This window comes from Ailuropoda melanoleuca, chromosome 2, assembly GCF_002007445.2.
Source record: "Ailuropoda melanoleuca isolate Jingjing chromosome 2, ASM200744v2, whole genome shotgun sequence".
Lineage (NCBI taxonomy): Eukaryota > Metazoa > Chordata > Mammalia > Carnivora > Ursidae > Ailuropoda > Ailuropoda melanoleuca.
This window is the reverse complement of record NC_048219.1, coordinates 84,112,114-84,133,138: the sequence shown is the minus strand read 5'-3', so window position 1 is coordinate 84,133,138 and position 21,025 is coordinate 84,112,114. Positions and strand designations below refer to the sequence as shown.

General features: G+C 40.5%; 1 protein-coding gene across 1 annotated transcript in view; it reads left to right on the top strand.

Moving 5' to 3' along the window:
* SPAG17 (sperm associated antigen 17) overlaps positions 1-21,025 on the top strand; it is a 210,776-nt gene that overhangs the window by 26,131 nt on the left and 163,620 nt on the right. Inside the window, exons 2-3 of the mRNA XM_034641782.1 lie at positions 7,570-7,710; positions 8,534-8,617. Coding sequence (XP_034497673.1) covers positions 7,570-7,710; positions 8,534-8,617 — 225 coding nt within the window. The remainder of the gene's footprint in view (positions 1-7,569; positions 7,711-8,533; positions 8,618-21,025) is intronic.

Below are 21,025 nucleotides of genomic sequence, written 5' to 3'. Positions count from 1 at the left end.
GCAGATAGCACAGAGAGAAAAAATATTTTAAGACAGCCCCAGTCACTAATGCTGAGGGGTCTGTTTATTTATCTAGTTAACAAATCAAGTATTAAGTCCCTGAGATGAATAGGAGGTGATGTAGATAGATTGTATTCTATCCAGGAGAAGGGGATGCTGAATTCTAGCCCTATAAGGGGCCCAGTGGAGCCAGAATATAGCAACAGGCCAGGGAGCCTGTCTTATCTGGAGAAAGAGGTGCCCAAACACTCTCTACCAAAAATAAACTTTACTCACTTTGCTTTTGTTTTTAAGAGCTAGCCCTGCCTGATATCTGTGTTTTAAGTCTGCATCCACAAAATTAATCAGATTAATTTTTGCAAGTCAAATACCAAGCACGTGATCCGTGTTCTTATTTTTTTAAGTCAGTGAGCCGGTCTCCGTCTCTAGTAAGAATTAGTGCAGTGCAGCTGTCCTCCCCCAGACCTCTGTGTGGCCACCTTGGACCTCACTGTCTCCTTAGTCAGCGCCACACTTTTCCCCTGACTCAAACCCTTGTCTCTTTCACCATTGGATGTGGGTCGGTGTCTCTACCTGGCCTCTACCGAGCACAAAATCACTTAGAGCTCCCTTCTGCCACACACTCATATTTTTTCCCCATAGCTCTGACAATTATATACCTTTAGAATTTTAAACATAGTATGTTCATGACTTTTGCTCTCTCTTCCAGGCACCTAAATATCTTAGAAATATAGCAGGTAATAAGTTTATCACTGTCAAAGAGCAAGTTACTCTACAAATTGACTGTCATTCAAATGAAGAGTTTCTTTTTCATGATACAACTGTTGATACTCTGATTTTTTTTCTTGATTCACTCATGAGTTCTCCACACTTGGAACAGTGCGTATGGAATAACCATTTTTGTTTTAACAACTACCAAGAGCAGAAGCCCCCCACCAACGATAATATTCATAATGGCCATGATCATTCCTAGGTGCTGTGCTCTGAAGGGCTTTCTGTAGGTTTTCCCATTCTATCTTCACAACAATCCCATGAGGCAGGTACTGTCGTTATCCTCATGTATACATGGGGCACAGAGAAGTTAAGTGATTTGCCCAAGGACACACAGATGGTACATTGAAATTTGAATTCAGGAAGTCTGCCTCCTGAGCCCAGGCTCTTAATCACTATGTCAAAATAACCTTTTCCAGCAGGTCATGGAAGTGTGAGGGAATTTCACCATCTGTGGGTGAGGGGTGCTTAGGGATCCTCCCCCAGGGGACAGTGGTCCCAGTGACTCAGATGCCTGAGTGGGAAAGTAGCCCTGAGATGGTCAGGAGAAAAGGAGAGCCTTGGAGTAGGCTGCCCCGTCTCCTCCCATAGTAGCCTCTCTGTCCTTACCTTGTCACTGGCTTTTCATAGAGCCCTTTTGAAAGATAGTGTTTAAGGCTGAGTCCCACCCGAAGCAGCATCCATCAGCAGACAGTATCACTTCCCCCAGCATGCGCTGCTGAACAGGTATGGGAGTGGGGAATGTGACAGGTGGATAGAATCTGCTTTGCCGTCAATATTTTCCCTGAGACAGTCTTCACCGTTTCATTCAGTCATTCCTAAGTCAGTCTTAGACACACGGGCCTTCCTGGGAAGGGAGCTGTGACTTGCTGCTAAACGTTTTAACAACCTGTTCTCCAAGGCAAAGCTCTAATTCGTGGCACTTGGCATTGCTGTAGCTTCAACACTTCCGCCATGGTGGATTTCACGGTATCAACGCAACCTCACAGGCCAGAGCCCGGAAGTGCGGGGGCAGTCAGATCCAGCACACTCTTGATGGAGGGGAAGATTAGGATGGAGGGGGTAGTGACGTTGCTGCAGGAGGCAAGTGTCAGGCTCTGATTTGGCACATCTGGCAGATTCTGGATATAGACCCCTGATACCATGTGCAGCTTCTGTCTCTCCTCTCTCCCCACCCCACCCCTTTATGCTCTTGCCGTGAGAATTTCAGAGGCACCTTGAAGGAGAAAGGAATCACAGAACTTGCAGCCTGGAGGCAGTTAGGTGGAGGGCAAGAAGGAGCGGGCCATTGAATTCCCTCTCGTTGGGTGACAGGAGACAGTAGGAAGGAACGAGAAGGAGGAATGGTTTTATAGCCAGTGCACGTTTGTATGTGAGTCTTGGCTTTCCCCTCTTTAATGGAAGAGCTGCCTCCTTTCCCTACCATTTGGCTGCTTTCTGAGCTACGCCCAGGAAACCTGTCTTGGCAGAGGAACGGCTGCAGGGCCTAACTCCTCACGCCCTTGTCACTGATGCCTGGCAGAAATCATGTTGGATCAGAGATAGCCCGTTTTCCTCCCAAAAGAGCTGTGGGCTCTATATGCGCTGCCCCGTTTCCTGATACGCTACATTCTAGAGCTTTATGATTCTCGGGGTCAAAATCCTCAGTGTCCAAGCACATCCTCTGTTGCTTTAAAATACTGATCAACAGTTGTTTATAGGGAGAGCCCTGCTTTATTTCCTATTTCTCTGCTGGGCACCATGAGGTACAAAAGTGATCTAACAGAATTTCTGACCTAAAGAGCTTGTAATCTAGTTGAGAAAATGTGACAGCCACATGAACTAATTCCTAAATAAGGAGCAGTTCTGATAGTATGATGACAATGTGTCAAGCTATAGTATTTATAATAAATTGTGAGGAATCTATCATTAAAGAAGAATCTATAATAAGAAATTGTTTAGTAAAGGCAGTCAAAGCAGTTAGATGACCACACATCCTGGGCGGTTGTATTGCTCCTGTTTATTAGATAACAGTGTGCACCCATTTTTAATCTCTATTCCCAACTCATTTTATAGTTATAACCCCTTTTTAACAAATACGATTATAGCAGCCAGTTCTATGTAATAAAAATATTTCTCCTGCTGGCTAACAGCCCACACTAACACTCTTTGGCTGATGGAGATCCAAGACCCCTTTGAAGGGAAAACCTGGTATGAGACAGACAGTCACAAATCCCTCTCCATTCGGCAGTAAATCTACTTGACAAGAAGGTCATCCTTGCAGCAGAGTATCGACAGAAAGTATAGGCTTGTGTATTGGGACAATTGTTAAATAACTGCACAGAATTTGACTTTTTTCTCTTTTTTTTTTTTTTAGATTTTATTTATTTATTCGACAGAGATAGAGACAGCCAGCAAGAGAGGGAACACAAGTAGGGGGGGTGGGAGAGGAAGAAGCAGGCTCACAGCAGAGGAGCCTGATGTGGGGCTCGATCCCATAACGCTGGAATCACGCCCTGAGCCGAAGGCAGACGCTTAACCGCTGTGCCACCCAGGCGCCCCAGAATTTGACTTTTTTAATGTTGAACTGATTTGACTTGGAGCTTGTATACATCTTCTCTAAAGAAAAGTTGTGACTACTGTTGGTTCTTCGAACTCCTCAGGGTGGGCTCAGCTCTGGGGAGCAGACTGTGGGAATCTCATTTCAGGTCTTTGAGGGCAGCAGACCCCATGCCACACGCCAGCAAAGGCAGCCGAAGACAGTATGTGTGTCCTTGCCATTCCCCTCCCAGCTGATTCCTTGCGGTAATAGAAAGAAGCAGTCACCTTCCCCTCGTCCAAAAGCTACTTTTCACTTGTCTTAAAGGGTTGTTGTAATTATCTTAGAAAGTACAAGTCCCTAAGTAAAATTTGGAGAGTTTGCAATGTATGAAAGAAAGGAGTCATAAATCTACCCTGTGTCTCTGGGACAGTACGCGTGTGTGAGACAGCTGGGGTCTCTGCATTAACATGAATACTTTCTTGCTTTGGAAGAGTAGTATGTCTGTGTTTGGGTTAAGACGCCCTCCTGCCAAGCTTCAATTAGGTGAGGCTGGTAAAGTAAATAAAGGGTAATGGATTGTGTCCATACATGACTTCATTCCATCCTTTGAATGACTTTATCAATAATAGCTAGAGAGCAAGACTCAGCAATAACTGTGTCCAGTATATGCCTCCAGCCAGCAGAGCCGACTTCATTTCCTAAGGCTTTTGAGGTATGCCCAGACTGAAATCCTGTATCCTCCACCATCGGATACATCCAGTGTAGTTTTCCTAAAATTATTACTGTTTTCTTTGTCTAGGTTTATGCTAAGAGTTAACACAAACTTCTTGAGCTGTGCAAAACTCACCCACAGGTAGCCAGCACCTCAGGGCTCCCAAGTGTGATGACACAAATGTACACATCGTACCTTCGTTTCTCACCCATGGTCCACATTTGTTTTCTCTACACTCACTTTGTCCTGCTGCCCTGTGAACCCAAATTTAAGGACTGTGTTTAACTGCATGTCGGGGTGGGATACATGATGGAGAGGTATTCTTAATAGCTTTTTTACCAAATACGATTCGTGTCCCCGTTTTTCCAAAACAATTTCCTATTTCTAAAACTGCTGCCAATTAGTGGAAATTTTGGAATCTGTAGTTATCCTGAAGTAGTAAGAGAAAGGTTGATAAATTACATTTGCAGAGCATTGTTCACTTAACGGTTCTTCCTAATTAGACCCCAGAGCAATGACTTACTCTTCATTACTTGAATATTATGCATTTCCTGACATCTCGCTGCCCCCTAGTGCAGCATGCTAGTGAGTGCATCCTTCTCTGCAGACATTCTAGATTTGCATTATTACTGTCTGATCAGTCCATTTCATGCTTACCTGGCTTCTCCGGCAATGTGATTTGACATTAATCCATGACTCAGACAAAGTCCTTCGTGGGTCCCGTTTTGCCAAGTAGATCTTATTCCAGGAGCAGGAGTTTGGGGGACTAACGAGTACAGAATGGAAACGGAGTCTCAGCTGGACTCGCCAGACCCCTTCCAGTGGAGAAATCGGGCCCAGAATTTTCAGTATAGTACCATGAATAGGAGGAATAGATCTTGTGTTAAAGTGCATGCAGACCAAAGTAACAAGAACACTCGACTTGGAAAGAGACAAGCTCAGGAAATTTCCTTAACATCTTTGAGCCTTTGTAAAACTATCATTGATTTAAAAAAGAAAGAAAAGAAAAGAAACCTTAAGATGTCTTAAGGATTTACTCCATACCTATTTTTGAAGGTTTTATACATTTACCATGTGATACAGATCTTCATCTGTGATGTTTACTATGAATGAGGTAGCCATTAGCTGCAATTTAAGGATTATGGAAAGGCGTTCTGACCCCAAAGACTTGCTCTCAAAACTGTTCTAAAACGTTCACAAAATTGTAAGCCACGTATGTGGTTTCTATGAGGTTCTGCCATGATGACCTTGAACAAGTTGTTTGACTTCGTTGGGCCTCTGTTTTTCCATCTATAAAGTATTAGTGCACCTATTTAAAGGGATTGCTCAGGGATTCAGTGAGATAACATATGCCTGGCACATGGCGGATTTCAATAATTGTTAGTTCCTTCCTCCTCCTCCCTTATTTTTTTCTGGTCTGAAATAGTCAACGCCTGCCTTTGACACCAGATACTAATGGGTAGGTGGTGGACTACAATACCCTCTTTCTGATTTGCCCCCCAAACAGTGGAGAGGCAACCCTTCCTTGTCACCATTAGCTTTCAAATCCTGGCAAGGACATTTGCAGCAGGGAGGGGGTAAGGTAGAGGAGGTCGTTAAATTCTTCAGTGTGGGAAAATGTAACTGATGGGAAGTTTGGGGTATTGCCTGTTTAGGAACCATGTGTACTTTATTGTGAGAATATAAGAGATTGTCCTCTTTCAATGATTATAGTTGCAGTTTTGACTGTGGGAGCAGACGAAAGAAAAGAAAGGCATCCAATGTGGGAAAGGTTGTTTCGTGATAGCAGAATTTTTTTCCAAAAGAATACATTATAAATGTCATACTTACTTTTCAGAGTCAGAATATTTTAGAAAAACAGATGCTCAGTCTTCCCATGGTGATTTAGCAAACAGAAAAGTTCTTAAACTCAGTGTAACAGAGGGAAACACATTGAGCTGTATCGACATGCACACACACACACACACACACTTTGTAGGTAAAATACACATTTTTATTCTTTCATGTGTGGTTTTTGTTTTGAACTGAAAATTGGGGGAGGAGGTTGTTAGGTAGTTAGCAAGTTTCCCCGGAGAGAAGTAAGAGACATTTAAGGATACTGATTATTTGATGGTAAGGAGGAATTTGCACTAAGGTCTTTTCTCCCACCTATACCCTAGTTCTGTCATCACCCTGACCATGGACTGGACAGAAACCAGAGAGAACCACAGAAAATTACGCATTTCATTACATTTGTGTAAAATCTCTTCACATCATCTTAGACATTGTTTTTGAATCCACCGACAGGGAGTTTTACCCTATTTGAGTCAGATCTCTAGAGGGACGTCAAATTTTGCCCTGCCCAATCCCTTCATACTATAAATGGGGAAAGTAAGGCCCGGCCAGGTCCCATGACTAGGCTTCCCTCCCTTATTATTGATTTCTCTTTCCAAATGCCTTTATCGTGTTCATTTGTTCCGTTTCCCCATACGACTGTTAGTGTGCAAAAGCCATAGGCCTAGTATTCGTGACTCTGCCTCTCAGCACCACACAGCCAGCCCATAATTCAATAAATTCCCTTCTTAATCTCCAGGGAACTGCTTCTTCCCAAGAGAAATTATCATTATAATAGACAAAAAAGGGGGATTATTGAAAAAGAATATTGTCTTTAGTAACATTTCTTTAAATTATTTGACGCAACATTTCGTGTCCAAGTGTAATTTTTTAGCCTACGTCCTGGGAAGGGAAAGGACTCATTTGTGAATTAGCAATGAGATTCTTGTGTTACACGAGGAGGGAAAGATGTGTTCTAGTTCTGTGCTTTACAAAAACTCTGGGGATTACATTTTTACCCCATATAAAGGCCCATTTGGCAACTCATTCAATTACCCGACATTCAACAAGTACTGATAAGCTCCTCCTGTGCCTCTGGCACTATTTAGAGTCTTAGCATGTATCAGGGAACAAAAACAAAAGATTTCTGCTTTCAAGATTATATCTTAGTATATATTTGTAACATATGAATGAACTATTTCTTCCCAGGACCAACTTACACTTGGACAGCATTCTAGTGAAAGCATGTCATTTTTTAAACACTGTCTTCCTTAACGTGAAAGGTCTAGTTTCTCAAGAAAATGACTGTGGACTATGAGAAACAAACTGAGGTCTTCAGAGGGGAGGGGGTGGGGGAATGGGATAGGCTGGTGATGGGTATTAAGGAGGGCACGTATTGCATGGTGCAGTGGGTGTTATACGCAAATGATGAATCATCGAACTTTACATCAGAAACCAGGGATGTACTGTATGGTGACTAACATAATATAATAAAAAAAACATTAAAAAAAAAAAAAGAAAATGGTTTTTTTGTCAAGTTGCATGAAATTTGGCACAACACTGCCGCCTTGCGGCTACTTGAATCAGGAATTTACATACACTATGTGGTCAGCTCTTATCTTTTAAGGTAAACTTTAAAGGGAAAATTAACTTGTTTTAGTGGGAACCTTTGACACAAAATTACCTATCCAGGAGTATCTAGAATTTAATTCCTTCTGTTTTTGTTTTGTTTTGTTTTGTTTTGTTTTAACAGAATGATTGGAAGGGCTCCGTCGCTTTTGTAGTTGGAAACCAGATTGAGGATGATGTTCTCATCCGAGCCCTCACCCTTGCTGTCCAGGTCCCTCAGCGGAAATCCTTCAGTATCGTGTCCTGGCAAGACATTCTCCAGCAGGTGCCTGTCCCTTCCCACCTCTAGGCCCCGTGAAGACTTTTGTGCTTAAAATAATAGAATAAAATAACAAAATAAGGGGCGCCTGGGTAGCACAGTCATTGGGCGTCTGCCTTCCGCTCAGGGCGTGATCCCGGAGTTCTGGGTTCGAGCCCCACATCGGGCTCCTCCGCTGGGAGCCTGCTGCTTCCTCTCCCACTCCCTCTGCTTGTGTTCCCTCTCTCACTGGCTGTCTCTCTCTCTGTCAAATAAATAAATAAAATATTAAAAAAAAATAAAATAAATGCAACTCTCATATTCTTGGGCTGTTTGGTAAATTGGGGTGGATTATTTTAAACAAAACTTAGCTAGAATAAATTTGTGTTGTTTAACCCGGAAGAGTTATTTTGGCCCATTGTTTAGGCCCATTTTAGGCCCTTTTAGCACTCATTCATTTAACAAAATTCCTGTGGCCATACCAGGCTCCATGCTAGGCTCTCTGAGGAATGATTTATTCAATAAAATATTTAATAATAGTAAAAGACTAAACTATTTGCTGTTTCAGGGTAGTCCATACCAAGAAAAATTAAGTCTACAGAGAAACCTAGCTGTCAGAAGACAGCGAGGAATGACCACATAGAAAAGTCCTGTCAGCTGACCTATACCCACACAATTATTAAAAGCTTACCAAAGTGACTATAAATATTTTGCCTAGTTAGTGAGTATCTCTTCCTTGCTAGGTTTCTCAACCCTTCAAGCCACCTAGGTATTTGAAAGTTACATATATCTAAGTATTCTTTAAGTATGCCTTACTTTTTCATTATAGATGAATTTAATTTTCTTACAGATCGATGAATCAAGTGCATTTCTTGGAACTCCATCTAAAAAGGCAAAGAAACCTCTAGGCAGTAGTGCTCCCTTGTATTATGAGGTAGGTGAACATCTTCATTGAAGAGATTTTTGTAATTTTCAGAAAATGAGAATTGAAGTAATAATCTTATAGTCACTTCAAAAAAATTTTTTTAATTCATTCTTTGAAAGCAAATTCTTGCTCCTCATTGGAGCTTCCTGATGGTAGGCACTTAAAAAATCTGCCTTGCTTCTAACAAAACCCCTTTCTAGGAATAAAATTGTCCTAGATTGTCTACACCATCACTGTATCCAATTAAAGACTATAAATCAGAAATTTTTATATACAAAAGAATTGGGTTATAATTATTCATGGTAATTCTTGAGTGTGTGATGGTATTAAAGGGAGTTGTATGGTTAGTGTATTACAAAGTGTTAGTTTCACCAAAGGAACAATGTAAAAATGCCCCCAGAAAGTGTTCCCTGAATGAGACAGAGACACATCTGTTATAATTTTCCATCAGTCTATGAGATTTGGGCACATTTTCCATCTTACTCTAACCAACATGAAAATAATGCCAATTTTTAGGTCGGTGGTCCATTCTGTTTCTAGTAGATGCTTAACACAAAAGTCTGGCCTGGCTGACCATTGGGTTTATGCAAAGACTTAAAACTCATGCTCAGTACAAGGGGATTGCCTCTCATGCTGCCTTGTTAATATCTAACTTACAGCTCACAAGAAGCTATAAAAATTCAGTGATTAATTAGAATATCATTTAAAATTTGTCAGGCACTGTTTAATGGCTCTTCAGACTGAAAGCATAAAGATTTTTGGATCTTTCTAAGACAAACTTGTTTGCACTTTATTTCAGTGATCTAATAAAGTGTTTATGTGTCTCAGGTCTTGGATGATTTCCTAATGGGCTCTTAAGTATTGCCTGAGTACTATCTGAACAAGTTTCGTTGGGTTTATTTATGCTTGACAATAGTGTGGATTTTACAGCATTAACTCTTATTCCACTGCTCTCGCTACTACAAAAAAGTGATTTTGTGCTTTTGGAGTCAAATAACATACCTTCTACCTTTTGTTATGGTGTTCTAAATGTGTCTGCTCCAGTTGAAACTCTATGTGATACCTGGATTTAAAATATTGGAAGTTTTCTTCTGAAGTAGCCATAGAAATCCCTGTCCAATTCTCGGGCCTGGGACCAATTAGCCCCCCAAAGGACTCTTTCTTCTTCAAAGATGCTCAGTAAAAATCAGAGATGATAACAGGCCAGTTTTGATGTCTAATCTGGACAGACATTTTGACTTGGATGTGGGATAGCACAATGTTACAATTCCAGAGTTCAGTTAGAAAGCCATTCCTCTCCAATATGTGCTGTGACTCTGGGTCGTGAATCCTTCACTCAGGGGAGGTCCATTTCACATCTGGCTCTACCACATTCTTCCAGTGGAGCATTTGGGCAATAAGCCTCCCACTCCCACTCACATACCCTTTCCTGAATGGTTCCATAAGAAAAGGGAAGGCAGGATGAGCACCACGGAGATTGGACCTTGGGTATACCAGACGTACATCAACATCAATTTGCTTCAGTAAAAACAGATACAGAACACAAAACAAAGTCAGGCTCCTGATCAGCGTCAGCCAAGGACAGAATGCACATCTGGAGAAGAGGGTGCATTTCCAATCTCAGTCCCTTCACACTTAGGACTTGTTTGGGAACTCAGTTACTTGGTACCTCATCCCAAGTGAGTTGAAAAGCTGCAGGCAGTGCCTACTGAGAACCCCAAGGCAGTTGTGATTGTGAGTGGTGACCATGAAAGAGGCCCAGACCCAAACACTTTTGGGACTCGCAAACTTTTAAGGCTCATGAGTCTGTTTCTGCTTGAAGTCTTGCACAGGCTATAGCAACTAGGACACTTGCCACAGTTAAACTCCTCAGAAGCCTCTTCGGGAAGTCTTTTATTTTCTTTCTCAAAGGAAACTCTGCACTGGGGAAGAAAAGGTAATCTAAGAAAGTTGCTTATGTTGCATGCAAAATTCATAGAGTTCTGTATCCTCCATTTTGGAGGGAGAGTTCAAGGTAGATGCTGTGAAGGCCATACCCTTAACATTTACTTCTGTTTGTAGGCTACTCTCATTGGCCTTAAATCAGAGCCTAGTCGTTCTCACTTTAAACATAGTTCTAACCAGTTTGGCTTTCTGGTTTCCTTGCCTGCAGTCAATTAGGAACAGCAAATTATAGTGAAATGTCACCGTAGTGCAGTTCATCCATGAGTAGTAAAATAGCGTCAGAACCACATTACATATTTCCAATAACTACTTGAAATGTCTGGGCTAGGAAAGACCGCATTCCTAAGTGGTTTGCTCAGGCTTTCACTTGGATGGCTTGGTGTTGTGTACACATAGCCTCGTTTTGAAATTGTGTAATTTCCCCTGAAACTTTAGAGTTCATCTAGCCATAGGATTGTATATATGAGAGAGAGTCTTTATTTATAAACCACAGTTCTTTGAAAATATGCTCAGATTTGTGTTAATGTAATTCCACAGAGACACGGCTACAGCCCATTTGTTCATTCACCTTCTCTTTTTGGAAACCATGTTCTGCTCTAGCAGGAACTACTCTAAAGACTCATATGGCAATGGGAAGAAAATATTCTCCTTTATGCATGAGGGATGTTAGCTATTACTTTATTATGTTATTAGTAGTAGTTGTAGTATTTAATAACAAGGATGAAAATGATGATGATCCCATGCACTGGCCTTACATATGAACATAATTTCCAGTTTGTAATCCTATTTGAGGATGTGGACTTATATGAAAATGGATATACGGATATTATCTGCATTATATATAGTCACCAATTTTTACCAAACAGTGGTATCTTACCAAATACCAAGCAATTAACAAGTACATTCTTGTTCAGCACTAGGGGGTTAAACACTATACAGACAATGGGGGTGGATATGAATATTATAAAGGCTCTAACCTCAAGAAGCTTAAGGATTAATTGGGGGGGGGAAAGGAAAAAAAATATAACCTAACACATAGTAAATGGTCAAAAAATGTTAAAGAAATGAAGGGGTGCCTGGGTGGCTCAGTCAATTAAGCGTCTGCTTTCAGCTCAGGTCATGATCCTAGGGTCCTGGGATAGAGCCCTGCATCCAGCTCCCTGCTCCATGGGCAGTCTGCTCCTCCCTCTCCCTCTGCCCCTCCCTCTGCTTGTGCTCTCTCTCTCTCTCATAAATAAAGTCTTTAAAAAAAAAAGTGAATAAAATAATGCATTGAAGTCCATGAGGGACAGATGAAGTGTTATGGGCATTCAAAGGAAAATGAGATTACCATTAGAGTGGGGTTGTGGGTGGGATCTAGAGAAGCCTTGTGGAGAAGGTGGCATTGGAAGGGAAAGAAAGGGTAACTAATTTTGATCTTTTATATATTCTTCCAGGAACACCTGGGTGGCTCAGTCGGTTGAACATCCAACTCTTGATTTTGGCTCAGGTCATGATCTCAGGGTTGTGGGTTCTGGCCCCTCGTCTCAGGGTCCATGCTGCTGAGTATGGAGACTGCTTAGGATTCTTTCTTTCCCCTCTTTCTCTGCCCCTCCCCAACTAGCACTCTCTTGCTCTTTCTCTCTCTAATAAGTAAATAAATAAATAAATAATTCCAATTAGCCCATATCACAATTCTAAAAGGAGATACAAATATTGCCATTTTACGTATAGGGAGATGGAGGCATAAAGAATGTAGGAAGTTTATTAATTAGAATATTGAAGAACTTGGGTTTAGGCATAGTTAAATCCATAGCCTCAAGTTGTTCTTCTTTACCGCAAACCCAGTACTTTTCCACTGGGCTTTAAGCTGTCCACCCGTGAATGAGTAGATCTTGGCAGTCTTGACATTCAAATGTGGGAGAGGGCATTCCAAGAAAAGGGAGCAGCTCCAGCAAAGGCATAGGTGTGGGAGAAGAGTGAAAATGTACAAAATTTGTAATTGCATGGTATAAAATATACTCCATAGGAAAGGTAAAGTCTACAAGTACTTTAATTACAACTTTAGAATCCTGAAGATGGGTATCTATGAGAAAATATTTCAAGCACTCAATAAAATCCATGCTTTAAAATGTACTCCTAAACTTAAATTTGTTTGCTGAATATGCACAAATATTTGGCTGCGTGTGTCTGTTTGATGGTCCTCAGAGAGAATCTGACTTGTTCATTTGCAGGTTTATTGAGTCCCGCCCAAAACCAGAAAAGAAAATATTAAGGATCATTCAAGCTGATTGAAATGTTCCCCATGAGAGAGGTCTACATGTTCCATACATGCAAAGATTCTCCCACCTGTGATTAAGTCTGATATGTAGTACGTGTGCTTTATTAAGAGATGTACAAATTTCGGACTTTGTGACTTTGATAAATTAGAAAGAAAAAACTACCCATTGGACAGGGGTTTGTTAGTTAAACTTCTCTGAAGTCAGGGTCAACTGTCTTAAATGTTTTAGACTCTGTGTTTGGCTTTGTTTCATGATGGCGATCATCATGCTTCCAACCCAGAAATAAACACCCATCCAAACATGGGCCATAGTTTCCCTACCTGTGATTTATTCAGAAAAGACAAATTAGGTCACCACAAAAAACTCTTAAAAACACAAAAGCTTGCTGAAACAAAAAACATCTATAAAGAATAAAAGTTTGTATGCCCTAGTTGGTGACTCACTTACTTTAAAAATTAATCGATTCTATAAAACAAACAACCTGGACAATCTGAAAGATGATGTGATACAGTGTAGTTTTAAGAATACAAATAATTATTAATTTTCCTCTTTACTCCTACGAGTAAAAAAATAAGATGTGATTTTTTTAACTGATATATTTTAATTAAGAAATTTTATGGGCTTTTCTATTGGGAGATCATTCTGGGAGATCATTAAATATGGAAAGATTCTTCTGATATTGGATTTGAAAGTACTGAATCAAATGCAGTTTAAAAAGATACAGGTTGCAAATCTTATATATAAAAATCTAATTAGTTTCATCACGTTTTTAAGGTACTTTGCTGGTACATTGAATTAGTGTCCCCAGATGTAATTTCGTTTTGTTGGTTCCTATTCCTATGCATGTAGATATATTCTTCAGCTCCTTCCCCAATGTGTATTCATAATAACTCACAAGTAAGACCACAGAATTAATGATAATCTAGTTGTCTCCCTTGTCCACATTTCTAATATGAAACTCATTTTTTTAACAGTGCCTCAAATTAACAATCTATTCAATGGAATTGTAAACCCTTATTTGGGGCAGGGGGGAGGGGAGGCTTGTCAAAATGAAAAATGGAAAACTCATGCTTCAGAGATAGAAACAAATAATATGTGAAAACATTTAAGAGGTTTGAAGTTATTAAAATGGCAGATCTACTGGGACCAGAAAGCAGTATGTCATGGAAGAAACGAAGGAAAAGGGAGACAGGAAGCATTCTCTGGCCTTTTCAATCCTGCGTTTTAAAACAAAACAAAAAAATTCAAGAAGAATTGGAAGGTAGCCAACCTAATGCCGTTATTTCATAGAGCTTAGGGACACACCAGGAAATTACAGGCCAGTTAGTTTAACTTCACTTGTAGGGAAAGTATTAAAAACTGCTGCAGGAGATCAAGTAAAAGGATGCTTAGAAAAGCACAGCTTGATTAAGGCAAGCCCGGCCAACGTGGTTTTCGGAAAGGGAAGGTCATGTCTTAGGAACTTGTTGAAATTCTTTGAAGCTATTATGGCCAGTACAGTCTTCAAAGAACACAGCGAGGCCCAGGATCTGCGTATCTTTTCCGTTCCACACCAGTCCTTGAGGGATGCTTGCAGAACATGGCCCACATCAGGGCCTTGGTGTTCCGGGTTTCGAAACCACTATCAAAATAGCAGAAAATAACCTCTGATGGAACATTTTTAAAGCTGGAACCAATTAATACAACCTGATATTTATAAATGTAAAATAAAGACTTGGAACAAAATTTAGGAATATTGAGCTGTAACAAAGAAGTACTACACTGGGACTATAAAAACAACCTGGGAGTTATTGTGCCAAAATCTGGGCTTTGGAGGCATTTCTCACCCAAAGAAGGAAAAATGAGAAGAAATTACAGTGCTAGAAATGGTTGTAGGGTAAAGAGTTATGAAAAGTTGCAACCGAATGAATTTTGTCAAGATGGGAAAAGGAGCAGTCAGATGTGTTAACAACCCTGAGCTTCTACAGCCCTGGAGAAGGCCAGAGCAGCCCAGCAGAGAAAGTTTAGTCCAGGCGAGAGTCAGTGAGGGGGTGGAAGGTCAGACCTCCAATGCCTTAGGAATGGGCTCCTAGGGAGCAAAAATGTTTGCCTCTCAGATCAGAAACCTGGAGTTCTCTTTTCAAAGAAAAGATAACTCAAGCAAAGGCATTGAAAAACAACCAAATCATGCCCCCCAGCTCTTTTTCACCCTTGGGCACAGGCAGCTGGCCAAGCCCATGGGTTTCAGGAGGAGGCAAGTAGTCACTGGTGAGGAGTGCAATCAGAAGCTGAGACCCCTGGGATTCAGCCCCAGGAAACCACACCATCCAAGCGCTGGTGACAGGGGCCCTGGTTGGACTTTCAGTCCATGGGAGAACTGACAGACAAGACAAAAATCGAGTCCAGAAGCCCAGGACAGAGCTATCAGTGGAGGAGCAGCCATAAGAACAAAGCAAGATTCAGCTCGTGAAGAGCAGCAATCACAGTCTTGGCCAGGGTGGATCCTGGAGCTTCTCCAACACTCTACACTCCACACCCACCATGACTGGAAGGATGTCAGGGAAGGAACGAGGAAGATTATATCATTCTATTCCTCTAGCTAAGACTGAGAATAATCTGCCTTTGTATAGGGTAATAATACTAGTTATGATTTATTGACTACTTAGTTTATTGCAAGTCTTGTGTGCATGGTACTTCATATATATTAGCTAACCTAATCTTCTCAACAGCCTGCCAGGAGTGGAGCCTCAGTCAGGTTAAGTAACTCAATGACTCAGAAGCCTCTCTTCCCTCTGCTTGCATCACATAAAAATTGAGGGTAAATAGTTGAGATTCTGCAAGTGGTTGTTGTGGTTTAACATTTCTTGAATACAAGTTGCTGCTAGTAATTAGAATTAAGCCTTAAGCCTCTAGTAGTTCTGTGATATGTTTATTGCTTTTCCTACTGCTCTGGCGAAGGCAATGGTGTATCTGCATATGAGGAAGGTGCCAAAAACTTTAAGTCCTATTTTTGAGCCACCTTGATGAGGGGCTTCTGCCCAAATGTTTGGATCACCTGGAACTTTCATTCTAACAGTTTAGGTTTATATAGTTAAGGTGACTAAGTCTTTGGGAGAGGAAAGAAGGAAGGAAGGAAAATGAGAGGAAAGTTAATACATATGCATTAGAGATGAATGTGTGGAAAGAAAGAGACCTGTCTGAAATCCTAAGCAAATTAGTGAGAGTGAATTTCATCTCCAGAGTGCCTTCTGCTAGCTTGGTGAGACATACCCTTAGTGGTTAGATGCATTGCTCCAAACCAGTCTGCCTGGGCTCCTGCTCTGATTCCAGTACCTACTAGCCATGGGACTTCGGGCAAGTTCCATAACTCTGTTGTACCTGTTTTCTCTTTGTAAAGTCAGCATTGATGGTGGTATCTGCCTCATTAAGCTGTAGTGATGATTAAATGAGATAGTAAATATAAAACACTTAGTGTAGTCCCTGTCATACAGTAAGTGTCCATTAAAGTTTAGCTATTATAGTTTATTCTTATGTTTTAAATTTCTATTCTCAGTCATAGTGAATGTTGGAGTTTTGTACTTTAAGATGCATGAAAGAACTAGAAACAACTATGAGCAAGGTATTTTATTTTTACTTTTTTATTGAAGTAAAAAACACATAACATCACATTTGTCATTTTCATTATTTCCAAGCATACAATTTAGTAGTGCTATATATATTTGCACTGTTGTGCAACCAGTCTCCACAACTTTTCATCTTACAGAACTGAAACTTTATACCAGTAAAAAACGGTCCATTTCTCTTTCCCCTAGCCCCTGATGACCATCATTCTACTTTTTTCTTCCTACAAATTGGGACAACTCTAGATACCTCATAGAAGTGGAATCATATAGTATTTGTCTTTTTGTGACTGGCTTATTTCACTTAACATAATGTCTTCAAAGTCCATCCATATTGTAGGATATGTCAGAATTTCCTTCCTTTTCAAGCTGACTAACACTCCATGGTATGTATATATAACATCTTATTTATCAGTTCAACCATTGATAAACTCTTGAGTTGCTTCCATCTCTTGGCTATTGTGAATTATGCTGTTATGAACACTGGTATGCAAATTATGAGCAGGCTTTTCACCAAGTGGAATGCAACTAATGAAAGATAAGTTAATTGCTAGGTGAATAAGGGGGAAAAGGCAAACTGATGGTCAAAGGGTATTTGGGTTTTTCTATTATACTAGTCTTCATTGCCGTGATGGAAACTAATAAACATTCTTCTTCTTTGTTATGTCATGTAAGGGATAAATATGACTGAACACCCTAAGGAATAAACAACAGTAGTACCGTTTCTCAAATAGTAATTGTAATAATAAAATCCTACATTTAGGTAAAAAGAAGGATTTTGTAACCACTCTCTCATTATATCTACACACCTTCATGTGAGCTGAGTCCAGGGTTCTACTGTTCACCTAACAGAAAGCAAGCCTCACTCATTAAGAACTTCTTGTTTATTCTTGCATTTCCTGCAAGAAAATTTTAGACAGTTTATAGATAAAAAATTTATATTTTGTTAAACATATATTTTAATGTGCATTAAAAAAAACCAGAATACTAATTTGCAATGCCCCCAACTTTGTGGCTCAAGATAGAGCCAAATTATTTGTTTAACTTGCTTTATCCTAGGCTTAGAGAAAAATATTACCTGCATAGTACAGCTGGTACACAGCTTTGGCTAACTCATCAAGGGATGCTCAATGACTAAGGTTTAGAAAATGCTTCGTTTTCATGCATCCCACAAATATTTGAGTGTCTACTATGTACCATACCTATGATTGAGTTTATTTTGGTGAATAAAACAGATATCATTCCCTGCCCTCGCAGAGTTTACATCTGAATAGGGAATTCAGGCATTATGCAAAACTCAAACAAGCAAACAAATATGTACATAATTATGAATTGGGATAATTGCTTTAGATCAGAGAGAATGCTTTAGACTGAATGGAGATGAGCTGGATGACAAAAAGAAGCCAACTAAAAAAAGTAGGGGAGAATATTCAGGCAGAGGGGACAGCAGGTGCAAAGAACGTGAGGCAGGAGAGGAAAGATGTCGGCTTGTTAGAGGAACAAGAGGCTACCAAGCCTGGAACACAGAAACTGAGGTGGAGAGGGGCAGAGGCCAGACCTACAAAGTGGGTTCTTGTTAGGAAAGAGTTCACATTTTTACTTCATAGGAAATGGGAAGCCATAAAACCCTTTAAAGGGGGAGAGTGACACCATCTGAGTTCTTTTTTAAAATGTTTTCATGCTGTTGAGTGAAGCCCAAATAGGGCTAGGGCAGGAGGCAAACGTGGGAGTGAGCAGACCAGTTAGGAGGCCTTAGGCGTATCCAGGGAGAGACGGAGAGTGCAGACAGATTAAAGTCTATTCTGCACATCAGCAGAATGGTGCCAATGTGAGATGTGAGAGCTGGGGGAGAAGTAGGCATCAGAAGAGACTACAAAGTGTCATGAGAAACTGAGCCAAAAAGATCCTCTGATATAGAGAAAATTGGAGTTTAAATTTGGGGGAATTTTGAAAGTACGGTTTGGAATGGGGCAATTCAGATATGTATGAGAGACAGCTAAGAGGAGATATCAAAGAGGAAATCAGATATTTTAGTCTTTTTCCCTTTTTGTACCCTCACGTGCCTGCCTCAGTGCTGGTGCATAGTAAGCATGGAAGAGGTGCTTGTTGTCTAAAAGACCTGGCTTATTAACACAGGGCTAGTGAGGGTCCCTGGTAGAGACAGCAGAGAGTAAAGCACAGACCGCTTCAGCAATAGTGGCTCGGCGGCACTTCCCAGGTACTAGCAGTTCCAGTCCCTTCCGTCTTACTTTAATGGGCTCCATGTCCTACATAGTGGTTTCCTAACTGCGGCTGATAACCCTGTGGTTTACGAAGATGTTTAGTTGGCCGCAGCTGTATCTGTATGTGTGTGATCTGTGAGGTAAATATTTGTTTGCTATAAATACAGGTCCAAAAATGTTTGCAAAACCACAGCCCAGAGTCCTCTCAATCCACCCCTCTTCCTCCTGAATTTTTGTCCCTCTCAGTCTCTCACATAACCCTGTGCTAATGGATATAGCAGACCCTCATCCTAGCCCTCTCCTTACTCAGCAGATGTTGACTGAGCTTCTGTTGTACGCTGGATGATGGGCACAGGATCGAATTGAGCCCCGTCTCCGACCTTACGAGCTCTTAGTGGATAATTTTGTAAACAATGTATTTGTTTCCTGCTATTTCATTGTAATACCTTGCAGCAAGTCTGATGGAAGAGTTATAGATTTAATCCCCGGTTACAGCTGAGTCGGCTCTTCATTGAGCCCTGCGGCTGACCTCACTTATTGTTCACATCTTCCAGCAGAAAGGGCAATGGTCCCTAGACAGGGTATGCTGGAAAGAGGAGAGCAGGAGGGCAGGACACACCAAAACAATCAGAGATACAGCAAACATACAGAAAGCCTGCTTCCTTAGAGGGAGAGAAAGTATTGCTGGAATTGAAGTATGGTAACAATTTTCATGCTTCTACATGTTTTTAATACAACTTCTCTTTCCGAAATTCTCTTTCCTCGATCTTTGGTTGCAAAGAAAGGAAGAAGAAATGCCAAACTCGAGGTGAAAGAATTGACTATCAGAAATTCATTTATATTTATAGAAAAGCTACTGTGTATATTAAATATATTAAATACTCAATGAATATTAATTTGAATGAATGAATTTCGAATGGATATTTTTATATTAAAAATGCATCGATTCTTCTATTTCACAAACATGATTGGCCCAAAACAACCGTCAAACCTTGTTAAGGAGCAAGAAAATGTAAGCTAGCTAAAATACGGCCTCTACATTGCTTCAAGAAATGTATAAAATGTATGTAATTACAAATTTAGTATGTTGAAACATGGGAAAACAATCCTACAAAAATTCTTACCAAGGAAAAGTGAAATTATTCAACAAACCCCTGCCTTTAAAATTTCGTATTTCAACTTCATACTTATTTGCATTGTAATGTGCATGACCATTTGAAATCTACAGAACTCTGATAGTGAGCAAGACCAAAAAAAAAAAAAAATGCGCAACATAGTGTCCTGTACACAACCCCAGACACTCCCAAACTAATAAGTTTATCATTATCTTAATTAGCCTTTATTAAAATTTATGTGGAAAAGACAAACTCACTCTGGCCTCACTCATTTATCAAGAAATATTTAATTATATTATCCTATTAGTGAGAAGGAAGAGCTAATTATTTTAGTTATTCCAAGTTTTATGATATTATCCTTTTATTTGTCTCTGGAGCTACAGAGAAGCAGAGCAGAGTCTAATAACATGGGCCATGTGACCACTGCGGGGTCCTACACCCTATATGAGGAGCTAGTCTTATATTACATTCTCAAAGATTCATTTTAGGACTATCCCTGAGAAAAAGAAAAGGACAGAGCCTGTCTGGACTTAATGCAAAGGGCTAATATATTACTTTTTGTAACTAATAAAATTTCAAGGACTGACAGCAAATTTCTGATTTGCTTTTCCTCCAGTAAAATGTCTGCTTTGAATTACACAGAAAGAATTCTTCTTCCTGCCAACTTGTTTCAATTCCCTGTGCAAAACCGTCCGCAGAAGATTGTCAGAGGTTTCCTATAGAAGTTCATTTCAGGATTCCGCAATCATTGGAGGAATACACACACACACACACACACACACACTTTTTCCCCCCTTTTTTTGGAGCAAGCAAAGGAAAATGTATTGCATTGGTAAGGTCTGTGTATGGTGCTTTCCCTTTCTGAAAGCAGAGACAAGTATTAGTCATCAGATGAGGGAAAGAGTTTTTCGTCTCACCCACGGCCAGCGTCCTGTTTTATGTACTCAGGCCCGCCCTGTGTGTAGGTGGAGTAGGCAAATTGCCGTGTGATGTGATTTAAGAGGTGCTGGAAGTCCTGCCTGTCCAAAAAAGCCCCCACAGCCGACTGTTGAGTTCAGGCACAGTGTCCATAAAACCCTGGTTTAAATGAAATGAAACTGCATTTTCAGAATGTTAACCCATTGCAGCCATTACCCTATCGGCATGTCTTTATTTAGCAGAGATAAAAGCTGGACCTTGGGGGAATGCCCTTTGTACAAGGAGAGGAGGGGAAGGGGTCAGCAAGATCCACGCTGTGGATAGGTCCACGCTGTGGATAATGGTGCAAGTCATCGTC